General features: G+C 46.4%; 2 protein-coding genes across 8 annotated transcripts in view; both read right to left on the bottom strand.

The window, feature by feature from the left end:
• The window catches only part of LOC149301812 (uncharacterized), a 59478-nt gene extending 58888 nt beyond the window's left edge, over positions 1–590 (bottom strand). For all 7 annotated transcript variants that reach the window (XR_016272144.1, XR_016272147.1, XR_016272146.1 and 4 more), the window contains exon 1: positions 444–590. The gene's annotated coding sequence lies outside the window, so the exon portion shown is untranslated. The remainder of the gene's footprint in view (positions 1–443) is intronic.
• A 9531-nt stretch (positions 591–10121) lies between these two features.
• On the bottom strand, positions 10122–15925 carry LOC149301811 (uncharacterized). The gene is made up of 3 exons (XM_089482833.1): positions 15125–15925; positions 11548–11795; positions 10122–11060 (listed from the first exon to the last, which is right to left on the bottom strand). The coding sequence occupies exons 1-3, from the start codon at positions 15858–15860 to the stop codon at positions 10944–10946; spliced, it is 1101 nt and encodes a 366-aa protein (XP_089338959.1). The 5' UTR covers positions 15861–15925; the 3' UTR covers positions 10122–10943.
• Positions 15926–23655: the final 7730 nt, after the last annotated feature.

Below are 23655 nucleotides of genomic sequence, written 5' to 3'. Positions count from 1 at the left end.
CATCTGGCCTTTGGGGAGCAGAAGGGAGATCCAACTCGCCACAGAGAGAAAAACCAAGAAGGGTTTCGCATTCATGGAGGGGCATCCCCCTTCACTTGTTTTTCTAGTATTCATTCTTTCCAGGGAAGAGACAGTGTGCAAAAATTGAGACGCAGGGGCTTATTATAGCTGGAATTACCCTGAAACAAAATGTTTGACCAATACATTCCTATCCAACCCATCATCGTTCCCATCCAACATGTTCATTTGTCAAGGATGATGGGAGCTGCAGTCCAATCAATCTGGAGGATGCTAGGCTGGGAAAGGCTGGAGGCATGGAGAAAGACAATATATTATGTGCACCATCCTAACTATTACAGCACTATGTGTGCCATCTTTGCACATCGTCCAGTGATCCAAATTTGGCAGATGGAGTCCCAATTCATCCTCCGACTTACTCCTACTTTTTTCAGTGGCTTTAAAAACGTCCACAGTTTTCTTTCTGGGACCTCTCCAAAATCTCCTGTCCTCCATTGCTCTGCTCAGGTCCTGCAAATTCAGTCCCATGACCTCTCTGATCAGGTCTAAGCATCGGCCGTGTGGTCTTCTTCTCCTCCATCTTTCCTAGCATTACTGTCTTTTCCAATGATTCATGCCTTCTCATGATGTGGCCAAAGTATGACAGCCTCAGCTTTGGAGTTTATCACACAAAGGCGATCAGGAGTTTATCCCGTGAATATCCTGGGGAACGATGTCACACAGCGTCACACAAAACCCGACATTAAAGTGGTCACAAAGAAGCGTTACGCGCATCTTTTTACTTTCATGATTTCAGCGACAATGCATTTCCGACATCGCTTCATTTGCGCAATTGCGTGTGATAATCATTTGTGCAATTACTCGCCATTTTCGCTTTGTTTGTGGGATGCTTTAAATGCGCTTTAATCTCTCTTCAATGCCGAAAATCAGCCCCAGTGCAATAAACTCCTTCATCACCTTGGCTTCCAGGGAGAATTCATGCTGGGTTGGATGGCCCTTGGAGTCTCTTCCACCTCTATGGTTCGATGGCAACTACGGTCCAAACAGACACTGCAGAAATAATCCAGTTTGAGACCGCTTTAACTGCCCTGGTTCGATGCTAGGGAATTCTGGGAACTCTCATTTTGTGAGACCTTTAGCCTTCTCAGTCGGAAGGCTCTAAGCACTGAGCCAAAGCCGTTAAAGCAATCTCAAACTGGATAATTTCTGCAACGTGTTTTAAACCCACGTTGGCAGCAACTGTAGGCTTTAATGCAATAATGCACTTCTTGCACTTCGGCACCGAGGAATTGGGCTTTATGGGATCTGAATTAGGCATGTCTGTTGGTTTGCCAGCTTTTTTAAAACCAGACATAGTTATTATTATTATTATTATTATTATTATTATTATTATTATTATTAGCGCTTCATAAATAAAGGTTAATAATAATAATAATAACTATGTCTGGTTTTAAAAAAACTGGCAAACCAACAGAAATGCCTAATTCAGATGCCATAAAGCCCAATTCCTCGGTGCCGAAGTGCAAAGGCTGGGAGAAAATGTCATTTGGGGGGCAATGCCCACATTTTGCACCTTCTTCCTATGGCTAGAGCTCCATAAGGCACTGAAACCTTGGCCTCCTTCTTTGGCCGAAGGTGGCTGTGATCTTTCAGAGGGACTTTTCTGCAAGGGAGCTTCCGACGGATGCCATGTTTGTGCTCAGAGCCCAAAATACGTTGCAAAAGGAGAGCAGATGGCAAGGCAGGGCTGAGAGGCTGGCTGGGTCTTCCCTTTGCCAAGAAGCGCAATCTGGCTCCAGCCGGCTCTGGGGAGAGTTTGCAGAATAGGCCCTTTTGTCCTCCCTCTTTGCTAGGCTCTGCTCTTTTGAAACTCCCAATTAACCTCATTCTTACAAATGGGTGGCAAAGGGGGAACCAACACAACCAGGGAGGAAATCCGGAGCAAAACGCAAAAAGAATGATGGAGTGGTGGGAAACACGAAGCAGCTGGCACTCCTGATACGGCAACGTTTTTAGCCCAATGCAGCAGGCAACGTTTGGGATCCTGGGATGGACTGAGATGAAAGCTCAGTTTTTCCCACTGTAAAATGGGTTCAAAAATCAGATGCCTACCTATTGGAAGGATCTTTCCTGAGGTCCAAGCCATAAATTATGACAAAACTGGACCCATGAAAGGCTGGGTTATGTTGGTGTCGAAGGGGTTCCAGAGAGGTTTCAAAGTAGGGCCCCTTTTTGTGCAACATGTTTGTGCTCTTCTTGGAGGTCCTGGTGTTGCCAAAAAAGATACTTAAAGAGAGTAATTCTGAACGACCCAAACTTTGGTACTGAAGCCTATATCTTTCTGCTTGAGGCTCTTACATAGTTCCTTTGTAGCTGTCTTTCTGCATCTTAGTCCTCTGCATTTTAGAGCAGGGGAAAAATACAAGAACTGGGAATTGTCAATGTTTCCAAAGACTTCTGGATTAACATAGAAGGGAAATGGAAGGCGCACAGAGATGCCCATAGACTTATGGCAACCCAATGCATTTCATAGGGTTTTCTTAAGCAAGAGGTGGGTTTTCCAGACCGTTCCTCAGAAATACAGCCTACAAAAATGTCTCGTTTTATGGGAAGGGCAGATGGAAAGGAAATATCCTTTTGGGCTTCGTAATGGGGAAACCAAGGGAACTGCGCCTGGTATTTGTTTGTGGTCTCTCCTCCAAGGACTAAGCAGAGCTGGCCCTGCTTAGTAGCCAAGATAATCTGGCCTTGCACTCGACTCACACAAGACAAGGGTCCAACCTAAGAAATGCCATTCTGCAGGGTCTTGGGTATTCCTTATAGTAATAAGTGCCTGCCGTTCCCTTGTTTTTCCCATTACGAAGCCCAAAAGGATCTTTCCTTCCCATCTGCCCCTCCCATAAAACAAGGGACATTTTTGCTCCTGGGCTCATGCAAGCCTTTGTTTGTTTGCGAACACAAAAAGGCAGATGGCTACGAACAAAGGCCTTGGTTGATCAGCTGCTTTGCATTGAGCAGTGGAAAGCCATGCAGGAAAGCCATGGTAGAACGCAGAAGAAGAAACGAAACAGAAAGCAGGAGGAGAAGGCGTTGGCCTTCAAGGCGACAGCTGAGCAATTTTGCTGGAGGGTGCAGAGCTAATATTTGGGAGTTAAAGGGGGACAGGCCTGGTTAGTAAAGGTACAGCTCACTTCACAAAGTCAATATATTTCTGGCCATGACTTCGTTCCCAGAACATTTGGTGCCAGAAGCAGCAATAAGGTGGAAAGGATAGGTTCCTACATCACACACACAAAAGGAGCTCTTCAATACGTTTCAGCCAACCTTTTGGTTGTATGCACATGTCGTAATAGTATGCCCATGCCATACTGACTTTACTCCAGCCAGCCAGGACTAGGTTGGCAAATGTCGGCCACGGGACATTTTCTTCAGCCGACCCAAAAGTGTGGATTTTGGATGGTTCAATGTACGCAAACTTGGTTTCATGCACAACATTATTAAACATATATACCTGAGAATAGGTATCAAAGCTTTGTTCTTTCCTGGGTCCAAGGGTCACCATTTTGAATAGCATTTGGGAAGCTAGTGGCAGACAAAGGGCAGTGTAACCCAAGGAATGTGTTCCTGCCATGTGTGGCAATGACCTCTAAGTGAGACAACTTTGATTAAACATTGCTTTGCAAAGGCTAGGTTTAGCTAAGGTCATTTGCTCCGAGAGCCACACAAAACTCCACAGAGTCCAGGAATTGAGGTATAAACGTTTGCCATCTCAGCCTCTTGCGAGGTTCCCTTCAACCTCGCTGCGAACGGGGAGGAAATGTGTACTTCCATTTCTGAGAATTGTTGTTGCCATTTCTGTGAACTCGCTCTTGGCCGCTGCCAGCAGCCTTGAAACATAAGCCACACGGTCCTCCTCGCTTCACCCTCTCCTTCTGTGCGCAGCTGATAAAAAACCCTCTTATCTCCCCTTTTTCAAAATGGGACCCTGTTTCTTGCATTCCCCAAATGCCTCAAGGGTGACATTTGCAGACCGTTCCTACCCAATTCTTCATTTCCCAGGGAAAAATGATGCCCTCTGACTCACACTAAAGTCAAGGAAACACCAGACACTCATTTGGAGTCAAGAGATAGGGCAGCTGAAACTAAAAGCTTTAAAGGAAAGCCTAATACAGGAGAACTAAGACCTCAGACAAGTCAAATTTTTAAACAAGGACCAATGTGTGTTACAAATTTAAACTGTTTTAGTGAGTTCTAGCCCACAAAACCTAGTCTTTTGAGAGGCAGTGGTTTGAGTATTGGACTAGGACTCGGGTAACCAGGGCATGGAAACTTACTGGAGAAACATGGGCGAGTCACATCATCTCAGCGTCCAAATCCTCTCTGAACAAATCTTACCAAGAAAACCCTTATGATTGCCATACGTTGGAAACGACTTGAAGGCACACAGCAACAACCTTTAAGGATCCAAAGAACTTTCTGTGGTTTCTGCTTTAATGACAAATATTAAAACAATTCTGTTGTCCCTTCTACTCCAACACCCTGGAAATGGTCATTTTAGAAGAGTATAGATTATTTTCTAACGGGGGCCTTCAAATGCCAAGGCAGGGAAGGCTTGTCAGGCTGTGGATGGAAACAAAAGCACCCTAAGAGTGGATGTTTTTGGAAGATGTGTTTGATAGCGCACCTAAGACGTTACTGAGCCTAAATCGTTTAGCAGTTGTTTTTACAGAAGGTGACTCTGAGTGCTAGGAGTAACGGCCCTTGCCTAATCCTAAACATATGGAAATGGTGGAAGCAAAATCACAGAGCTGAACCAAGTCCAGGGAGACCACCGTTTCTGGGGGAAACCCTTGTTATGAGAAGCTTCACAGGTTAGTGGTCTAACGCTGGTCCACTTCCGGGAACAATTCAAAGTATTGGTTATGACCAGCTATGATTTGGACCCAGGCTATTTGAAGGATGCTATCTCCCCCCCCCCCCCCCCCCCCCCATGAGCCTCCCTGGGTTCGAACATCTTCAAGAAAGGCCCTTCTCTCAATCCTGTTACCCTCCCAGGTGCATTTGGTGAAGCTAGAGCCTTCATGATGGCTACTCCCAAATTGTAACATTTCTTTCCAAAGGAAACTAGGCTTGGCCACAATCCCTCTTGCACTTTTGCCTGCAGGCCAAGGCTTAATAAAATTAAGGTCTTCTGGACTGATGCAGAAGGCTTTTAACACAATTTGCGTAATGGTGTCTTAATATTACCATTGCCTGTATTCTGAGTTGTGCTTTTTCAAAACTGTGTTGAGATCTACCTTAGGTCACAGCCATCAGGGCACTGACAGGAAATATATTGAAATACATTAAAATACTGCTGGATATTACTTCACCAACTGGCCCTGTTAGTCACATGAAGGGAAGCACTTTGTCTACGTGTGTGTCTTCTGTTTTGGACTTTTTGAAATGAAGCAACTGCATTGTCATCTAAAAAAAAAAAAGCAAGCAACAGCAGACAGCCATTCATCACATGCCCCCGAAAACAAAAACAAAATATGATGATGGTTGGGATTCTGTTTTAAAACAGCAACTGAGGCCACCAGTTATTCTCAGAAGATAAAACACACGTTGTGTATATTTAAATTAAAGGAGAGCTGCTCTCCTTTCAGACCTGGCCAGGACCCAAAAGTGAGTTCATGGCTGAGGAATGCCGTCTCCTGCTGTCTGTTCGGAAAGCCTTTTGGAAACTCAACAGCCTCATTCATGGCTTTCCTGCGCCTGCATCGTGACGGCTCAGGCCTTGCGACCACACAAACTCAGGGGTCCTTATTCACTTCCAAGGAAACAATTCCAGTTGCCTGCAGATGTAAAGAAGGCTCTTTTCAGGCCACCCAGTTAGGCATTTGAGGCGAGGTGACATTTTGTGCCATCAAAATGTATGCAATATAGCCTCGTGACAGCCTTCTAACAGGGAGCCTTGCAAATGAGTCAGACTGCAGCATCAAGTATGGCTAATATCAGTCTTGGTTTGGATGGTTTGGATACTGTTCCAGATGCAATGGAACTACAACTCCTATCAATTATCTTCCAGAAGCAATACAACTCCTATCACCCTCAACCAGACCAACCAGGCAGGGGATATGGGCATTCCAGACCAAAACCTCTCTCAAGGTCCCCAGGTTGGGGGAAATGTCTCCCAGGGGCTTTCCACAGAAGAGAAACCCACACTGGACTTTCAGTTTCGCTGCTTGCGAGTATCACAAAGGCCACAAGGTTACTAAAGGGACACCACCTAAATGCAAACAGTAGATCCCTGGTTGTTATTAGTAGGCTTTTAGAAGGCAGAATTAAAAACATGCCAGGGGATGTGTGTGTGGGTTTCAAAAAGATTAGACAAATTCATGGAGGGTGGGTCTAGCTATGCTTATTAAATACAAAAACAATGGCTGTTACCTTCAGGGACGACGTGTGGGTTTCCCAATTGGTCTGTTGCTAAGAAGATACTTGGTCAGATGTATTGTTAGGCCAGGATTGCTCTTCTTTGGCCTTGGGATGCTTTTCATGCAGTGGCAGTGTACTTTTGAGTTCTAGACGCTGGGGTTAGGATGAAAACTATACACTTTCACACTTTGCTCTTCCGCTTTCTGGAAGCAACTGCCTGGTTTCCTATGCAGTGTGTATCCTGAGCTACAAAGACCTGGGGTCTGATCCAACATGGGTCTCATTTTTCAGCTTTTAATCCTCATACCTGATGCAACTAAGCCTTTCCAAGTAGAAGAATGATTTCCTAACCTGTCTTAAGTATAGGTTAACACGACCATTGGCTCCCTACAAGGAGAAATGTTGGATACAAATAAAATAAATACAAAAATACCTGGACATAGTGGGCACACTGGAACGGCTTCCCTGTTGAGTGCAGTTCAGAACCCAGATAGACTGGAAGAACCAGAAAGTACCTGGTTTTGGTCCTGTCCTTATTTTTTCCCTTTGGAAATCTACATGACTGTAATGTTGGGAGTTTGCAAAATAAACCTCCCAAAATTACCAAGGACGTTTCATTCCCATTCCCCAGGATTTTAACCCAGCATTTCCTGAAATGAAATGTACTTCTCCATGTCTGTGTTATGCCGGCAGTAGCGAAGACGGCTGCCACCAAGAAACACAGCAATGTTTGCACCAAAACAAAAAGCTCCTAATACTTACCTAGCATAATATTGCTACAGACCTTTAGCACTTGACCTACAAGCCCCGAGTAATAACAAAGTTCAGTCTAGATGTGACATGAAGGGGAGAAGAACCCAAGGGAGGAGGGAAACTCGGGATATTTCAAGAGAGTTTGGATGCAAAACCATAAACCCGCAGGTAGAAAGAATGAGAAGGTCTTAGGAATTTGAGCAGGGATGCCTCTTTCACCCTTTCAGACTTGCTCAGTTGCTTCCCTTCCCTTCATTTTGCAGGGCCTCTCTTATTACAGGAAAAGCCAGAGCGCTGACTTCATCCAAGAGGAATGGTGTTAACATTTGGACAAGCCTTTTATTTTTTTTTGCTTTGGGAACAGAAAGTGAAAAGCAGCTGCACTAAAAAGCCTCTGAGAAAAACACCATTAAAAGACCCTGCTGGATCCCAGGAGGAAGGAAGCCAAAAGGAAGCAATTGCCTAAGATAAGATAAGCATAGGGAAAGGGTCAATAAAACCTGCCTGAATCCCTAGCAAACAAATGGAGGAGGGGTGGGTGGGTTTGAGAGAGGGAGCGGCTCCTTTGGTGGTCTCTTCCCTTGAGATTCGGAAGAGGGAAGGTCTGCATCCTTTGGGAGGAAGGCTTCTTCTACCAGCCATCTAAACTAGGAAAAGCCATTTATGACAGGGTTGTTCTGTTTGCAGAACTCAGCTGCGTCTTTCAACTTCCTCAAAACAACAAAAAAGAAGTTTCCTAGCCCTTGTTTATTTCACTCTTGACTTTTTCAGCCTGCCTTCCTCAAAAAGTGTCATGATCTTAGGCTTCAATGGAGCATTCGCTCATTCAAATATTGCTTAACATTTAAATAGGAAACTTAATGTGGTTTTCCTTTTATTTGGGCGAACACAACCAATTCATCCAACGCTGGAATAAGCGAATCAGAATTTCATTTCAGCAAAGGCTGAATTCTTAGGGTTGGGAGGAGAAAAAAGCTCACCCAAGAAAGCTCTGTAGAGATTCAAGTTTGCTTCTTTTTCTGTTCATTTCGTTCTCGTGTGTCTGTGATTCTCTCCCATTTGACCTTGCTATTATTTCTTCCCTAAAGAACAGCCAGGGAGTGTGAACCACAACACACCCAGCCCCACTTCCAAAACAGCCATCTGTTTCTTGCAAGGCTGAAAAAAACGTTTGTTCAGATTGATCAAGGCCTGGTTCTGGGAAGAGGAACAGAAACAAAGCCTATTAAACCAGATTAGAGAATAGTCAAGGCTGGGATGATGATTTGTATGCTTAGGTGCTGGGATCCACCTAATTTAGGGTCTGGAAAATACACGGGTTTTGGATAACCTTGGTAATTCCTGAGCAAATAGTCTTCTTCATCATCATTCAAGGAAGTTGAAAAACCTTATTCGCTCCTCAAAGGCACTGTGGATCCTCGCTTTTGCAGGCGGAAGTCTGCAATTTAAGCAGGCAATTTACTTCTGGTTGGAAAAAGAGCCGTCCAACAAAAACTGTATGGGCGATTTTGGAAACAATAATGTTCATGCTGCTAGACCAAGGAAGTTAGCTAGAGAAGTGTTTCTCAAACGTTGGGATTCCAGAGGTTTGGATCACTAGACATTTTGGCTTAACTTCTTGAGGTACAAAATGTCAGGAGGACTTTAATACTTCTACTGAATGCAAAAAATAACCCTTCTAAAGCCTATAGCAATAGCAGGGAAAGTAAGCCTCAAGTGTATGGTTCTGCCTAATAGGGAAGGAGGTTAGGTTTCTGGTAGAGGGCTTGGTTCCTCACCCCAGCTATGAAATGCCTAGAACTTTATTTACAAGCTCAAAACAAAACAAGCAAGCAAAAGTTTTGGGTTTTAACACTTATCTGGAGCAACCCCTTCCTCACCAGACAACAGATTTCCTGTTATGAGAAAGAAGCTACCCCAGAGGTTGCCAGGAAACCACTTTTCGATATGCGCTGCACCAACTTTGCACAACTGCCGATTTGCATAGTTCCAGGGCAAAGCTTTGCATAGAGCCAGGCAGCACCCTGAGAACCATGCAAGGCTTTCAAAAACACAGCTTCCACAACTTGCTGGATCATTTCAACTTACCTCTGGCAAAATATTTAAAATACACGCCCTGATTCTTTGTGTAAGAGCTGGTTCCTAACACTCTTCCATTTTTACATACTGCGTGAAGGACATATACTGGTAGCGTACTCCCTCCTCTTTGTCTTAACTTACACTGGACTAATTCCAATTTTAGGCTTGGCTAGAGCACACCCTCTGAAACAAATGGAACATGTTAGGCATAACTACCTGCTGTGCTACACAAACTATGCAGATCGAGTTGTACAGGTTACAGGAAAGCCAAAACAAGATGGGAATCATTGCTGAAAAACAGCAGAGTGTAAGTCAGGAACCCTGGTCTGGAACCCAGGGCGCTCCAGGTATTAAGCTACGCTGTTGAACGATATAGCCATGTTAGTCTGTAGAATCAGTATGTAGAGAGATCTTGTAGCACCTTTGAGGCTCACTGAAAGAAAGAAGTGGGCAGCAGGAACTTTCATAGACTTGAGGCTACCAATAAGTACTATCTATTGTTCCTGACTATTGAACATAATGGCTTGGGGTCGATGGGACATTGGAAGTCCACCACTACTGGATGGTTTCCACTCCTGATGCATAAAATGCTACCAGCTGATAGAGTTTTTTGCAGTCTGTACACTTCCCTATTGAAACACAAAGCAAAGCAAGCCCTTTTGAAGTTTCTCCTCACAGGCGCCCTGGAGATTTACCTGCAACAAGTAAAAGAAAGAAAGAAAGAAAGAAAGAAAGAAAGAAAGAAAGAAAGGACGGTGCTCAGGCCTCGAGCAGCTTGACCAAGTATTTGGCCACAGAGACAAAATTGTTTCATTTTTCCACCTCTTAGAGAAGAGACACAGCGGAACGAACACCTGTAAATTGGTTTATTAAACAAGTTTATGTAAACAAACAGGTCTAAACCATAGCACCATGTCGAGTCACATTGCCAAAATTTGGTCTAAACAAAGCCAACAGTACAGTGGAGACTAAGAGCAATCTAGTCCAACTGCAAGACAACTGACAACTCTTGCTTACGTGAAGCCACCTGCCTAATAACAGAGTTGAAGAACCCCAAGTCTACAAGCCTGCCCCAGATTCTCTCTCATGGAAATATGCAGCATCATTGTTTGCATGTGCCTGGTCTGGAAACCGCCAACTGACTGGATTCATTCATTCTTAAGAGAGACGTACAAATTCAGCCACAAACGCAGCTTTTCAAAAACTGACTTTAAGGAAAGCAGGAGCCAAAATAAAACATGAAGTATAAAAGCCCTAACAATTCAAAATGCTTCCTTCCCCTTTTAGAGGAAGGTGGAACTTTTAAAAAAGGGAACAGGCTTTGAACAGAGCCAACTAGTCAATAGTGCCATCAGTTTATTGAGCCAAGAGATTGTTCTTAATCCAAACCCAATGCAACCACAGGTTAGTCCTGCACTGGGCCGCCTTTAGTTTCTCGCCGCGTTGCTTCTTGGGGAAGCAGAGCGACCATTTCTTCATCGGACAGATCTACTCCCATCTGCAAGACATCCTGGTTGGTTACCTTGTATAACTGAAAAGCTCAAACAAAACCTTCTTCCATGGGATTTCCAGGTGTTTATTCTCCCATCAACTTTCAAAGAACAGCTCAGTTTTCTAGTCGCAGCAGGAACAGGATTGTCCAAGCGAGTTCCTCCGTGGGAACGCTCTTTGGCTCACCGGATCATGTACGCCAGACTTGCTCCGATCCCAGCAATGCTCGCAAAAGCCACCAGAACGTTCCTGAGGCCACCTTCTATGTCCTCTACATGGAAGAATTTAACAAACCCTTCCTGGATAAAAAAAGAAGCGAAGCATTAATTGCTTTCGAGCGCCCATAGCGCCAGTGGCGTTCAGGAGATTTTAAGTCTAAGAAAGCACAAAGACACAGCATGGACCAGCAACAAAGCAGACCACAGACATTGTTGGTAGACTGAGAAAGTACAAGAGAGATCTGCACTGAAGCATTAACTGTTTCCCCCCCATTTTAATTTTCAATGATTATGCATACAGAGATTTTAGTTCTTTCAGGGAAACCTACCAGAGTGTACTTCTTCATGCAACAGCTAGATGTATCACAAGATCAATATCATGGGAAGGCATCCTAAAAGTCTATTTAACTCTGCCTTTCAGGGCATACCATCTTTACAAGGTGCCTTGGCAAAACAGACCATGTTTTGGCTGAACCACTTGTTTATTAGCCCAGACGACTCCTTCCAAACACACTTTGAAACCAAACCTTAGAAGAGCTACAAGAGGAAGAAAGGGCAGCCCACTTACCCAGGCATCGTGCTTCACCAGCCATTCTCGTTTGTCAGTCACCAGCACATCAGTGATGATTTCTATCAAAGTGTTGATGCCATTCTCTTGATTTATGCTCTTCAGATGCTTGGCAACGAAGGCGCCAAAAGAGATGAGAGTCACAATGCGGCCCCAGTTTATTATGCCATCTCTGAAGACCTCGGTTGCAACTTCTGATATACTCTTCAAGTCTTCTTCTTTCTTTATTTCCATCTTCCTAAGCATCCCTGAATGAGAAAGAAGGACACGTGTGTCAAGTGGGCACTCCAGGAACGAGAAAAATACCATTCTTATATTATTTTGCCTTCAATACTACTGCTTTTAGCTCTCTCTGGTATTTGGCAGACCTATTCCTACCATTGCCAATATCATCAGTGTCTGGAGGTCATCCTGACTTGGACTAATTTTCAGGACATCTTTAAATTGTGAAACATTTCAACTGCACCCAACTGCTACGAATTTTTATTATGGACTCCCACTTAAGTCTTTTAAGACAGCTAAAATTCTGGTTTAAAGGAAATGACTCCAAACAGTTTTGAGACTAAGGAACAAGGAAGCTAGCATTTGCATCAGGGAGTTACCAAACCAGCTTCTTTATTCAAGTGAAGCAACTACACGTAAGACTTGAAAGCCAACTGGTAAACACACTGGTGAAATATGTTCCCATGGAACTAAATGAGTGAGCCGGATCTTAAGATCAGTCTAATCCAGGAAATAAACATCGCCCTCTGAAAAGCAACCCGTGCTATTATGACTTCAAGTCAAATGACTACTCTCCCATATCAAAAGATGAAACCTGTGTTTGCAATAAGGACTGCAGTGCCTCTTCCTTGATATCTGGCTTTTTGTTGTTGGAAGGATTCTGTCCCTGGAGCTTTAAAAAGCTCTACTGGTATGCCATCTGTTTCTGGTTATCTGTTTTGTAGTGCTTTCAGAGGAGCTCCCACTTCACTCACTAAAGCGCAGGTTCTTCACCCCAATGTAGAAATTAATGGCCCATAAGCAAATGCTAGCTAATCTTCCATCACTGTTTATAGTGACTTCTGTTTTCCCTGCTGAGCGGAGCCGGATGTGAGCAACAGCTAAGGCTAATCTATAACCAGATGATCTTTTCTGCAGGCCAGGTTTTTCCCCATTCTGCTCTCTGGAGTACAAAGTTCAGTTTCATTTCTGCTGGTTTGGAGCTTTCACAATGACTCCTTGCAGCGAAGGGGGTGAGAGAGAGAGGAGATGGCAACCACAGCTGAGCCTCTGCGCAGCTCCTGCTAAGGGATGGTTTAAAAGACAATCAGATCTAGGTCAAGACCTCCCTCGCATATATGCCTAAACCTTACCAACAAACACCACTTCAACCCAGGCCACCTGAAGGAGCCTCTCCTCCCAGATGGGTCCTGCCCAGACCTCTCTCTCAGACCCATCAAGTCGGCTGGGCCTTCTCAGTGGCAGATCCCAAACCCTGAAAATTCAACCCAGGGCCATCAGATAGGTCTCCCCTATGTTATCCTTCTGCCACCAGATGGTATCACAACTATGCCCTTTTCATGTCTGAACTGCCTTCAACCACTACAGACTGCCATCTTCTGTACTCTTCCCATGTTCAAAGACACCCTGAAAGGCCAGACAACAGCTCTTAGGCAGCAAAACTTCCAGTCCCCTGGAACAGTAACAGGCAGCCAAGCAGCCTGACTCCCATCTGCCTGAAGTGGCCTCTCATTCCCTGGGTTAAACTGGACACCTCTCTTTCTCCCTTCCACTCCCTTTTTGGCTTCCCTTTCTCCATCCATCTCCTCCCCCACATCTTTTCTACCTCTCCCCCAAACCATGACCAGGAGTCCATTAAGCTTAGAGGCTTTTCACACCCATTTTCCGTCCCCCACCATCAGATGGTTCATTCCCTCGCCCTTTCCTCTTCCCTCACCCACAATCTCCCCCCTTCTTGGTGGTCTCCCCCCATTCACAGAAAACCACAATTTTGGCCCTCGATCCCCCTCCCAAAGCAGCTCAATGCCCATGAATGTCTGGCAGGGGAGAAAACAGGACCTGGGCATGTTTTATACTTTGCTTTCTTGTGTATGTTTGTGGCTGGTTGTTTTTTGCAAGGGGGAGGGAGAAGGAGAGAAACCAGAGTGTGGGCTTCCCCCAACAGACAGAAATCCAACCCCAATTCTTCCTCTGTAAGTCTTCTCTATTGCCACATCCCCAATGCGTTTCTCTTACTCCTTTTGGCTTTTTCTCAGTGCCCAATTCTCACATCCACACATGATGATGGGGAAGAATCCCCTCTTGAGCATTCAGAGTTATGGCTTTACGTTTCATGTCTCCGTCCCCCTCTTTCCCAACGCTTTCCGACTTAAGGCAACCCTGTCACAATCTTTCCTCAGGCTGAATGCGACTCACCCACAAGGCAACAGAGGCCTGATACCAGGCATGGTTACTCTCTGGATGGGAGCCCACCAATGAATCCCACATGCTGCAGGGTAGATTGTGGCAGAAGGAACTGGCCAAACTACCTCTGGGGGGGATTCTCCGCCTAAGAAAACCCCATGAACATCCACACACAATGCAGCACAAGGCCTGTAACGCCCTGGAGGCACCAGAGCCCTGCCTGGTCTTGGCAGCTAAGCAGGGCCTGGCCTGGTTAGTCCTTTGATGGGAAACCAAACACCAAGGGATTGGGGGCAGAGACTATGAAATGGCAGAACTTATCAGGGAATGGGATGTGTGACTTTACAATGAGAAAAATGGGGGGGGGGGGGTATTTTGGTCAACCGAAAGGTTTGGGGAAATAAGGATTGAGTTTGTTGAGAGAAAGGGGTATGACGATGTAAAGGGAGCTGTCAAAAGCGTCTTCCATATTACAAAGGAAGGAAATTAATAAGGGAAAACATTCCCAAGGCAAGGAAGATGGAGCGGATGAGATGCAAAGGAAACAGTACCTATGATCAGAAGGGGCTGGTTAATAGTTGAGCACAGTTTTGAGAGTAGCAAAGCAGTACGTTGTGTGAATAAACCTGTGCATATCTACATATCTACATAGCCATGGAAGTGGCAAAACCGCCACGAAGGAATAACTTCTTTCTCTCAGCCAGTGTCAAAGGTGCTACAATCTCTCTCTCCGCACGGATTACGTAGAACCTGTCTGCCTTCAAGCCGCCTGTTTCCCACTCCTTCCGCACCAACGGCAAACAAGAGACATGCTAAAGGAAGCGGCACTTGCTGCCCGTAGGGAACCATGGCAGAGCCCTTGCCCATAGGGAAGCACTGGGCCAGTATTCAATGCTTCCCTATGGGCAAGTATTCCTCAGTGTTTCCTGGTGGCAAAGTGCCCTCCGATGTTTCTCTATGGGCAGGTGTTCCCCTATGTCTCCCTATGGACCAGCATTCTGCAATGATTCCCTATGGGCAGAAACAGTGTCCCTATGGTTCCCTATGGGGATGTATTCCCCAATGCATCCCTATGGGCCAATGTCCTCCCTCAGCGATTCCCTCCGGGGAAACGGGGCCCAATATGTCCCTCCGGGGACGTGTGTCTGTCTCCTCCCCTGCAGCCTCTGACCTTGGAAGGCGACCTGGTGCCTCTCGAGGATGCTCTCCCCGACCCTCCTGAGGGTCTCCAGGGCCCTGGCCGCCTCCGCCTCGCTCCCGCCGCTCCCGAAGCGGCCCAGGAAGCCCTGCAGGGAGAAGGGCCCTTTGACCCCCGCTGCTGCCTCTAAGCCGACGCCGCCTTTCGTGCTTCTTCCGTCGGCGGCTTCTCTCAGGTAGCGCCCCACGACGGCCAGAGTCACCTTCCGGAGCTCGTCCGGGGGAAGCTCCGGGGAGGGAGGAGGAGAAGCGGCTCCTTCGCCCGCCTTGGCCTCCATCTCGGGAACTACAACCGCTTCCGAGTCGGAGTCCGCCTCGCAGCCGTCGATCTCTTCTGCCTCGAGAGACAACGACGACGACGACGAAGGCGCCGGGCTCCAAAATGGCGGCTGCTCTCGGCCTTCCTCTGCGCCGGAGCCAATCAGCGCCCGCGGCGGCCCATCGCAGTGACCAATCAGCGCCAAGGGTCCGCCGATTAAGCCCCGCCCCTCCGAAAGGCCGTTGGAACCCCACGGAGAAGCCACGCCCATCATGGAGGGCAGCGCCGGGCGCCCAGGCTCTGAAGTAGCGGCGGCGGCGGCGGCGGTGGCAGTAGTAGTCCCTCCGCCGCTTCCTCCGACGACTCCTCCGGCTGCCGGCGACGTCGGCGCGTTAGGCGCGATGCTGGGCGCCCCGCCGCAATACAGCACCATGGTTTTCTTGTTGAACATGGCGGCGGCCTCCTCAAGACGCTTCGCGAGCTCTTTACTCCTCGACGCGGAGCTGCTTTGAGGGGGAGAGGCGTCGCCGGCGACGGCTTTTATACCGGCGCGTGACGCCAGCGCGCACGCAGAACAAAGCAGCCACTCCGCGCGCTAAGGGGCGTGGCTAAGCAGAAACCAAGCTGGCAGGGAGGAGGGGGCGTGGCCTCCAAATGGGCACCATAGATCTAGGAATTGTCAAAGAGTGAACCTCCGCCCCGGATTCAACGGGTCGCTTCCCAATTTTGCCAGCAATAAAGAGGAAGATATTCCAAATTTGGGGGCAAATGATGGTCAAAAGGCCAACTTTGCTGGAAGTATAGAAATGAGCCACTGCTCTTTCTCGCTCAGGCCTGGTTTCATGCCAAGGTTTGCCAATGATGCTCACAACAACAGCCCTGGAGTGTTGGCCACCTGTCATTGCAGACTGTAGAGAATGTCCTCCTTTTCCCGGACATGCCCTCCAATCCAGCCTTCTGGAACCCCAAAATGCCTCTCATCTTGAGCATGAAGAAGAAGTATGCATTATTGGGTCATGTCCTCATTTTCCCCTCCCACATCCTACATTTTGCCTTGTCCTCCTTTGCAAGGAGGACATCTGGCCACCACAAGACTGTAAGGTTGCGTCCGCACTGCAGAATTAGGGCAGTCTGACACCGCTTTTAAGGAATCCTGGGATCTGTAGTTTTGTGAGACGTTTATGTCTGGGCAAAAGTGCCCAGCTGCCACAGCTTCCTTCCCTTTTTCCTTCCTTCTGTAAGGAAAGACAAGATGATCATCATCATCATCATCATCATCATCATCATCATCATCATCTTGCCTTTCCTTACAGAGAAAGAAGATCTTGAGCGAAGGAAAAAGGGAAGGAAGCTGTGGCAGCTGGGCACTTTTGCAGAGGAAGGGTTTTGCAAAAGCAGCCCCCAAAAAGGGATGTTCTTATGTAACCGGATTAGGAGAAAAAGCAAGAAACAGACTGTCATCTTTATTCTTATGTTTATTATATGTAAGGAAGGAAGGCGGTGGGAAAGCCCTTCTCAGAGCTAGGAGTCTAAGTAGACCACATGAGTCAACAGTGTGATGCGGCAGCTAAGAAGGCCAATGCGATCCTAGGCTGCATCAATAGAAGTATAGTGTCTAGATCAAGGGAAGTAATAGTGCCACTCTATTCTGCTCTGGTCAGGCCCCACCTGGAATACTGTGTCCAGTTCTGGGCACCACAATTCAAAAAAGACTTTGAGAAACTGGAGCCATGTGTCCAAAGGAGAGCAACTAAAATGGTGAAGGGTCTGGAAACCATGAAGCCCTATGAGGAAGGACTCAGGGAGCTGGAGAAGAGAAGATTAAGAGGTGATTGAAAGCCCTGTTTAAATACTTGAACGGATGTCATATTGAGGAGGGAGCAAGCTTGTTTTCTGCTGCTCCAGAGAATAGGACCCAATGGAGCAATGGATGCAAGCCACAGGAAAAGAGATTCCAGCTCAACATTAGGAGGAACGTCCTGACAGTAAGGGCTGTTCAAGGGTGGAAGATATTCCCTCTGAGACTGTGGTGGAGTCTCCTTCTTTGGAGGTCTTTAAACAAGAGGCTGGGTGGCCATCGGTCACAGGGGATATTTCGATTGAGAGTTCCTGCATGGCTGAATGGGGTTGGACTGGGTGGCCCTTGGGGTCTCTTCCAACTCTACGATTCTATGCTTCTGTAGCCAACATCTGCAAGTTGACCATACAATTACATTAGAAGACCTACAAATGCCTCCGACATGACTCTATGGTCAGGCTAGAGTTGTACTGGAGGACCTAGAGATTCCTAGAGAGAACCCAATACTCAAATACGCAATTAATCGAATCCGTAACAGTGGAGTCTGCAAATCTGGATGGCTATCTGTACTCCCTAAGTGGGGTACAAGTTGGTCGTCTTCCTCCCAAGGCCCAGTCCTGTGTCCCCATTTGAGGACAGTCAACCTGGACAGTCCTAGAAAGTGACGTGAATGAGACCGTTGTCCTACTGATTCAGACAATGTCTCTGAAAAGACCAGGCTTTGAACGGGTCGAATTTGAGATTACACAAGGCTCCTTTGGTGGGAAAGAACCGACAGGAAGGGTAGGGAAAACACACACCTGGGTTCTGAAAAGCATGCGCCAGGTCCGTGCGTCGCAAAGATGGCACGCAACAAGCTCAAACCTGTTCCGGATTGTGACTCCTGGGCGCTGCTGCGAGCCGTCCAGTTTGGTTTCTATTTTAGGAAAGACGCAAATAAGATTAGCAAAACACACAGAGCCTGTTTAGCATCTCAAAGCCCATTCAGCATGTAAAGCGAGCCACAGCCCAATGCGTATTAAACAGCCGCTTGCAAACATCGACCGCCAAGCGGAGCAAGCTTCTGGTCCCCATGGAGGCCCACAAACGTTTCAAGATGGAGGGTCATTTAGTGCTTTGTGTGTCGGAGCATCCTGAGCATTGTTGTGTCAGGTCCCTGGCTTTCACGGCGGGCTTTGAAAATGGTTTTCCTCTGCTTTTAAGTATTTTGGGGGGCATCCGTTAGGGAGATTTGGTGGAGCTGACAAGCGAAAATGAGCAAACGAGTTTAAATAATGACGACAACAATGCATCTGAATCCTAACCTCCTTCTAAACCTGGAGCCCTGAAAAGCAGCGATACATGATGATACTGAGCAAATACTGTTGAGTGACACCAAGCCAACTTCGACTTACGGCAACCCTATAAATGAAGGGCCTCCAGGTCGCTTATCTTCAACAGCCCTGCTCAGGTCCTGCAAACTCAGGCAACTATTGTGGCTTCCTTGGTGGACTCTATCCACCTCTAATGTGATCTTCCTCTTTCATACTGCTTTCCGCCTTATCAAGCATCATGGTCTTTTCTAGTGATTCGTGCATTCAATGGTAGATACATCCCTATACTTCAGGATCTTGTCTAGTTGCTCTTCCAAGCCCTAGCCTTCTTCTCATTTCCTGTCTGTAGTCTCCCTTCTGAGCCAAAGTATGGAAAATCTCAAATTATTTCAGTGTCTTCAACATCGCCAAGCCTTTGCTATTTTCTGCAAGTGTTACGGTGTCATCTGCGTATCTTACTTTGCTGAGGTTCCTTCCTCCAATTTGCATGCAACTGTGAAGTTTCAGAATAGGAAAGAACCTGAAAACGGTGCTATGTTTCAGCAACGGAGACAAAGGAACGTACTCTGCACTTGCTCATAGGCGTATCTTTTTTAAAGTCGAACCCAAGTCAGAACCTGCAAGGGAACGATTAAGTGCAGGAGCCGCATGACGTCAGCATGCATTACTCAGCATGGCATCTCTCTGGATGTCCGGAGGTTGGCCCATGCGCAGATCTTCTAACCGTGGGATTGAAAAAGAGAAGTCATTGAACGGCCTTGCCTTCATGGGACTAGAGGCTGACTCACACGAGAAAATATTTGACAAAGGAGCAAAGTTTGCTGTCTTATCTCAATTCAGAGGAAGTTACGGTCGGTCTTTGGCCCAGCAGAATCATGGTGCGTGGGAGAGCGCTGGGTGTGGATCAAAAATGCAGGAATGTATAGTCCATATCAAGAACGCATTGTAGATTGCACTGGATCACGCTCTTGGCCTCAAGCTCTCCTTCGCCTTGTATGGCTGCATCCTATGCACAAACTTTCTCTCCGGCGAGTGTGGTCTACAATCTCCATATGCAATTAACTGTCAAAGTACTGGCTGGCCAATACAGGTATGCCAGTTAAGAAATGGTCTGACCAAGAAGCTCCTTTTTTGCAGTCTTTTTATGCCCACCCAGTCTCCTTTTTTCTGCTTCATCCGCTGTGAAGCCCTTCTCTATCCCACTGTCTTCACCATGGGACCATGGCAGAGACGGGGTCTTCTCACCGGTGGCCCCCAGGGCCTGGTATTCCCTTTTGGGAGGCGTTTGGCCAGTGCTCTTCTGATTCTCATTTTTGCAAACAAGGGAACAGTGTTTTCTTCTCAACCAGCCTTTGAGGACCAGTTGTTTAGTCAGGGCAGGCCTTGGACAACGTGCTCTATTTTCCCTTCATGGTTTTTATTTTTAACGTGGTTTTAGCCACTTTCAATTTACGTTGATAGTTTAGGGAAAAGGTAGGCTTATTATTATTATTATTATTATTATTATTCATCCTCTGTCTGGTTGCTAGGTTTTGTTTTTAGCAGCATCAGCAATGTGAGGATGGCAAAAGAAGGCTAGAGGAACACAGGTTTTCAGTGCTGGCTTGAGCCAGCAATACACAACGCAATAAGACTGAACTGAGAACAAACAAGATGCTACCCTTTTTATTTTAACATGTTATATTTTAAATTGTAACTGTTTTAACTCCTTCAATTGTTTAATTAATTTTTAAAATTTTATATTTCTCTATTTTCATATTCTTGTACTGTTTTTAATTGTGTTGTTCGCCGCCTTGAGTCCCTATGTTGGGAGAAAGGCGGGATATAAGAAAATAAAACCATAACAATAATACTCTAGCTCAGTGAAGGCGAACCTATGGCATGCCCTCTCTCTGGGCACATGTGCCATCGCCCCAGCACAGAGTTTGCCAGAGTTTGTTACTAGAAAGCCAGAGGGACATGGCGCTTTGCAATAAATAAGTGGGTTTTGGGTTGCAGTTTGGGCACTCGGCCTCAAAAGGTTCACCATCACTGCTCTAGCTGGTCCTATTGTAGAAGTGTGTACCTATCGACAACAGGCAAATAGCAGCTGCCTCCGGAGTCCAGTCCAGTTCAGTTCACAAAAAGGAATGACTTTTCTTACATTTTCCACTGGAAAAATCTCTTTGCAGATACCTTTTGCATCTGGGATGGAATGTCCCCCACAACATTAGGGTGTCACTGGTGGATTTTAACATTTTTCTTAAGGGATGAAAGCATCCAAAGGATACTAAGGGATCCCTGTTATTTTTGCTAGACCTGGAATTTCATGCCGTCCCTCCTCCCCTCTTTTGAAAAGTCTTTTGATTCACAGATTCAGAGCCTGGAGGGGAAGAAGTGAGCCTTGCTTTTCAGACAACGCATTCCGTTGGGAGCTATTTTTGGGTTAGGAGTCAGCAGATCACAGAAAGAGACTTCCTTTTCGGAAAGGCAATAAACAGAGAGAGATGCGGAGATAACCTTTCCCTTCTTCCTTCTAATTCCTAAGGAGTGAGTCTTTCCAGGCTGGAGATACCACATCTCCTGTTTGTGTGTGTCATGTCACTGTCACATCACCTGTGGACTTATGGATTTCATAGGATTTCCGTAGACAGGGAACCCTCATAGGTGGTTTTGCCTACAGCACCCAGTAAACCAAGTGTTAACAGAGCTGACTCTGCTTAGCTTGCAAGATCAGACTGATCTAATGCCTTTGGGGGTACATTGGCCCTCCCTCTGTGTCCAAACAGATCTGGCGCAATGCTTAAACGTTACCCAAAATTGAGGTTGTGGGATTTCAAGAAGCCAAAGGAGGAGAGATGGAACCCACCTTCTCTCGCTGTAGGGATTTCAGCTTCCTATAAGGTTGCCCTTTATGGAGATATGAGACTTACTAAAGGAGGTGGCCCAGACTAAGGGATTCACTTTGGCCCCAAACCTCCCCTTTTGTCGCAGTAGGTACAGGGGAGCTCCACAGATGTTATCAGACCACAAACCCCAGCATTCAACATTCACTGGCTGGGATCAATGGAAGCTATAGTCCAACAAAGCTTAAGGCCAGACTGAAAGAGCATACATCCCATATGTGAACCTACCCAAGCCTTAAGACTCTCAGGGGAAGGGTCTTGGTCCCACCATTTATCAGAGGCCCATCTGCTGAGGGCCCTGGAGAGGGCCTTCTGGGTGGCTGCTCCCAGGTTAATTCCCTTCCACAGGAAGGTAAGCTGGCCTCCTCTCAGCCCTCAGAGACTTTCATTTAAAGAGAGATTTGACTGTTAAGGGCTTGCTGGAAGTCGTGTTTTTATGGCATGTGCCCTGTCTTAAAAAGACCCCAAAACTTTACCAGCCTGGCTGAGCGAAGCTTGCCCCTCACCTTCCTCCCAGGCGTCCTCCCCACCCGTTTGGGCAAAGTGATGTTATTGCAAGCCTGATGCGCTCCAGTTTAATAACAGGGTCCCAGCAAGGCACCTGGGCAAAAGAAAACAAGAGATTAAATCTTTGAAAGCAAACAGGAGAGGCTTGTTTTCAAAAGGCTCACAAGCAACAGGCTGCAGCCCGGATCCAGGCTTTAAAAACATCGACTGTTGACTCTGCTGTGCAGGACAGGCTTGAGAAGAGGTTAAGATCCTTTCATCTGAAGGCAAGGGGAGCCTGAGAATTTATTTTCTTTAACTGGGATGGGAGCAAATGTCAAGGGAAACGCAGCCAAAACCTGAATCAAGTTGTGCATAGTTTAGACTTTGAGCTAACTTTTGAGTGACTGGACATTTGCCCCACCAAAATAAGCAAAAGCTTGTTTCCGATTTGATGTTTTGATGATGTGTGTGCAGAGGCAGAACTGCTTCAAAAAGTTTGAGTCAGTATCTAGATCCAAAGTTTTCAAGCTAAGCTACACAGCTCTCCGGACTCAGGGCAGAATCAGCAAAACCATCGTCTTTGCATCTTCGCCCCCCTCCACCCGCTGTTCAACTACGTATTTCCACATTTTCCAGACAGAACAGTATGACCTCAGCCTTGGAAAATGCAAACCAACATCCAGCTCCCTTGTTTGCGGGTGAATCATGTTCCTGTCCTGTGCGGACAAAGCTCTTTCCGCTCTCTGCCGGCCATAAGACGAATTACAAGGGCTCCTTCCTGACAAGGCATAAAACCCTAGAAGAGACCCCAAGGGACACCTAGTCCAACCCCCTGCCATGCACAAACACACAAGGAAAGCACTCCCAAGAGATAGCCATCCAACCTCTTTTTAAGGATCTCCAAAGGAATCTACCAGCCTCAGAGGAGTCCATTCCACTGACAAACATCTCTCACAGTCAAGAGGTTCTTCCTAATATGTAGCTGGAATCTCTTTCCTTGCAACTGGAACCCACCAGATCGTGTCCCAGTCTTTACAGGGTTCATTTAGGGAATACTCAGAGGTGGTTTGCCATTGCATTCCTCTGAAACATAACCTACAGCACATGGCATTCCTTGGAAGCCCCCCACCCAAATACTAACCAGGCCAGAACATGGTTATCTTCCAGGATTTGGTGCTTTCGGGATTACAAATTTTACTGCTTATATCAGCGTTACAGACTCAGGGGGATTGTAGGAAAGAAATAGTTCTATCATTAGACACAAAGATGATGCCAGGCCCTGGCACACGATTTCCTTGATCAGATAGCATGAGAAACACTCACTTGTATTACAGACCCCTTGAGTAAGAGGCAAAGACAAGGATGCGTACATAATGATTTGCATTACGAATGGGTCTGCTTTTCCGGCCAACTGCAATCCCAGAGTCGCACAGGTCTGTTATGTTTAAAGAAACATTTATACCTTCATTGTGTTAGGACTAGATTAAGATGGGAGAAATATAAAACAGCCATCAGACAGGGAACTGTTACTGTTCAGGTTAATGTCCAAGTCACTGCAGAGGCAGACGCAGGAATTCAGAGACGGATGCAAACTCAAAGAGGCTGCATTTCTAGGGCACTTTCCTTGGGCCAGCAGGTAAAGATGTGTTTGACTAAATGGCTAGGCAGAAAGGTTTTCAATGGAGTGTGTATGTACAGGATAGAAATGAAACACACAGATAGGTTCTTCAGAGGTTAAGAGAGAAGCATCCAATTCACGGG

This window comes from Sceloporus occidentalis, unplaced genomic scaffold, assembly GCF_023333645.1.
Source record: "Sceloporus occidentalis isolate IW3139 unplaced genomic scaffold, rSceOcc1.0.p SCAF_20, whole genome shotgun sequence".
Classification (NCBI taxonomy): domain Eukaryota; kingdom Metazoa; phylum Chordata; class Lepidosauria; order Squamata; family Phrynosomatidae; genus Sceloporus; species Sceloporus occidentalis.
This window is presented reverse-complemented; position numbering and strand designations above follow the sequence as displayed.

Bases quoted from the DNA above. Each gene is read 5' to 3' on its own strand.
- LOC149301811 (XM_089482833.1), bottom strand. From the start codon at position 15,860: ATGTTCAACAAGAAAACCATGGTGCTGTATTGCGGCGGGGCGCCCAGC. The intron at 11,796-15,124 runs GTCAGAGGCTGC...TTTCTCATTCAG, and splicing joins GCACCAGGTCGCCTTCCAAG to GGATGCTTAGGAAGATGGAA. The intron at 11,061-11,547 runs GTAAGTGGGCTG...TTTTTTATCCAG, and splicing joins TGGTGAAGCACGATGCCTGG to GAAGGGTTTGTTAAATTCTT.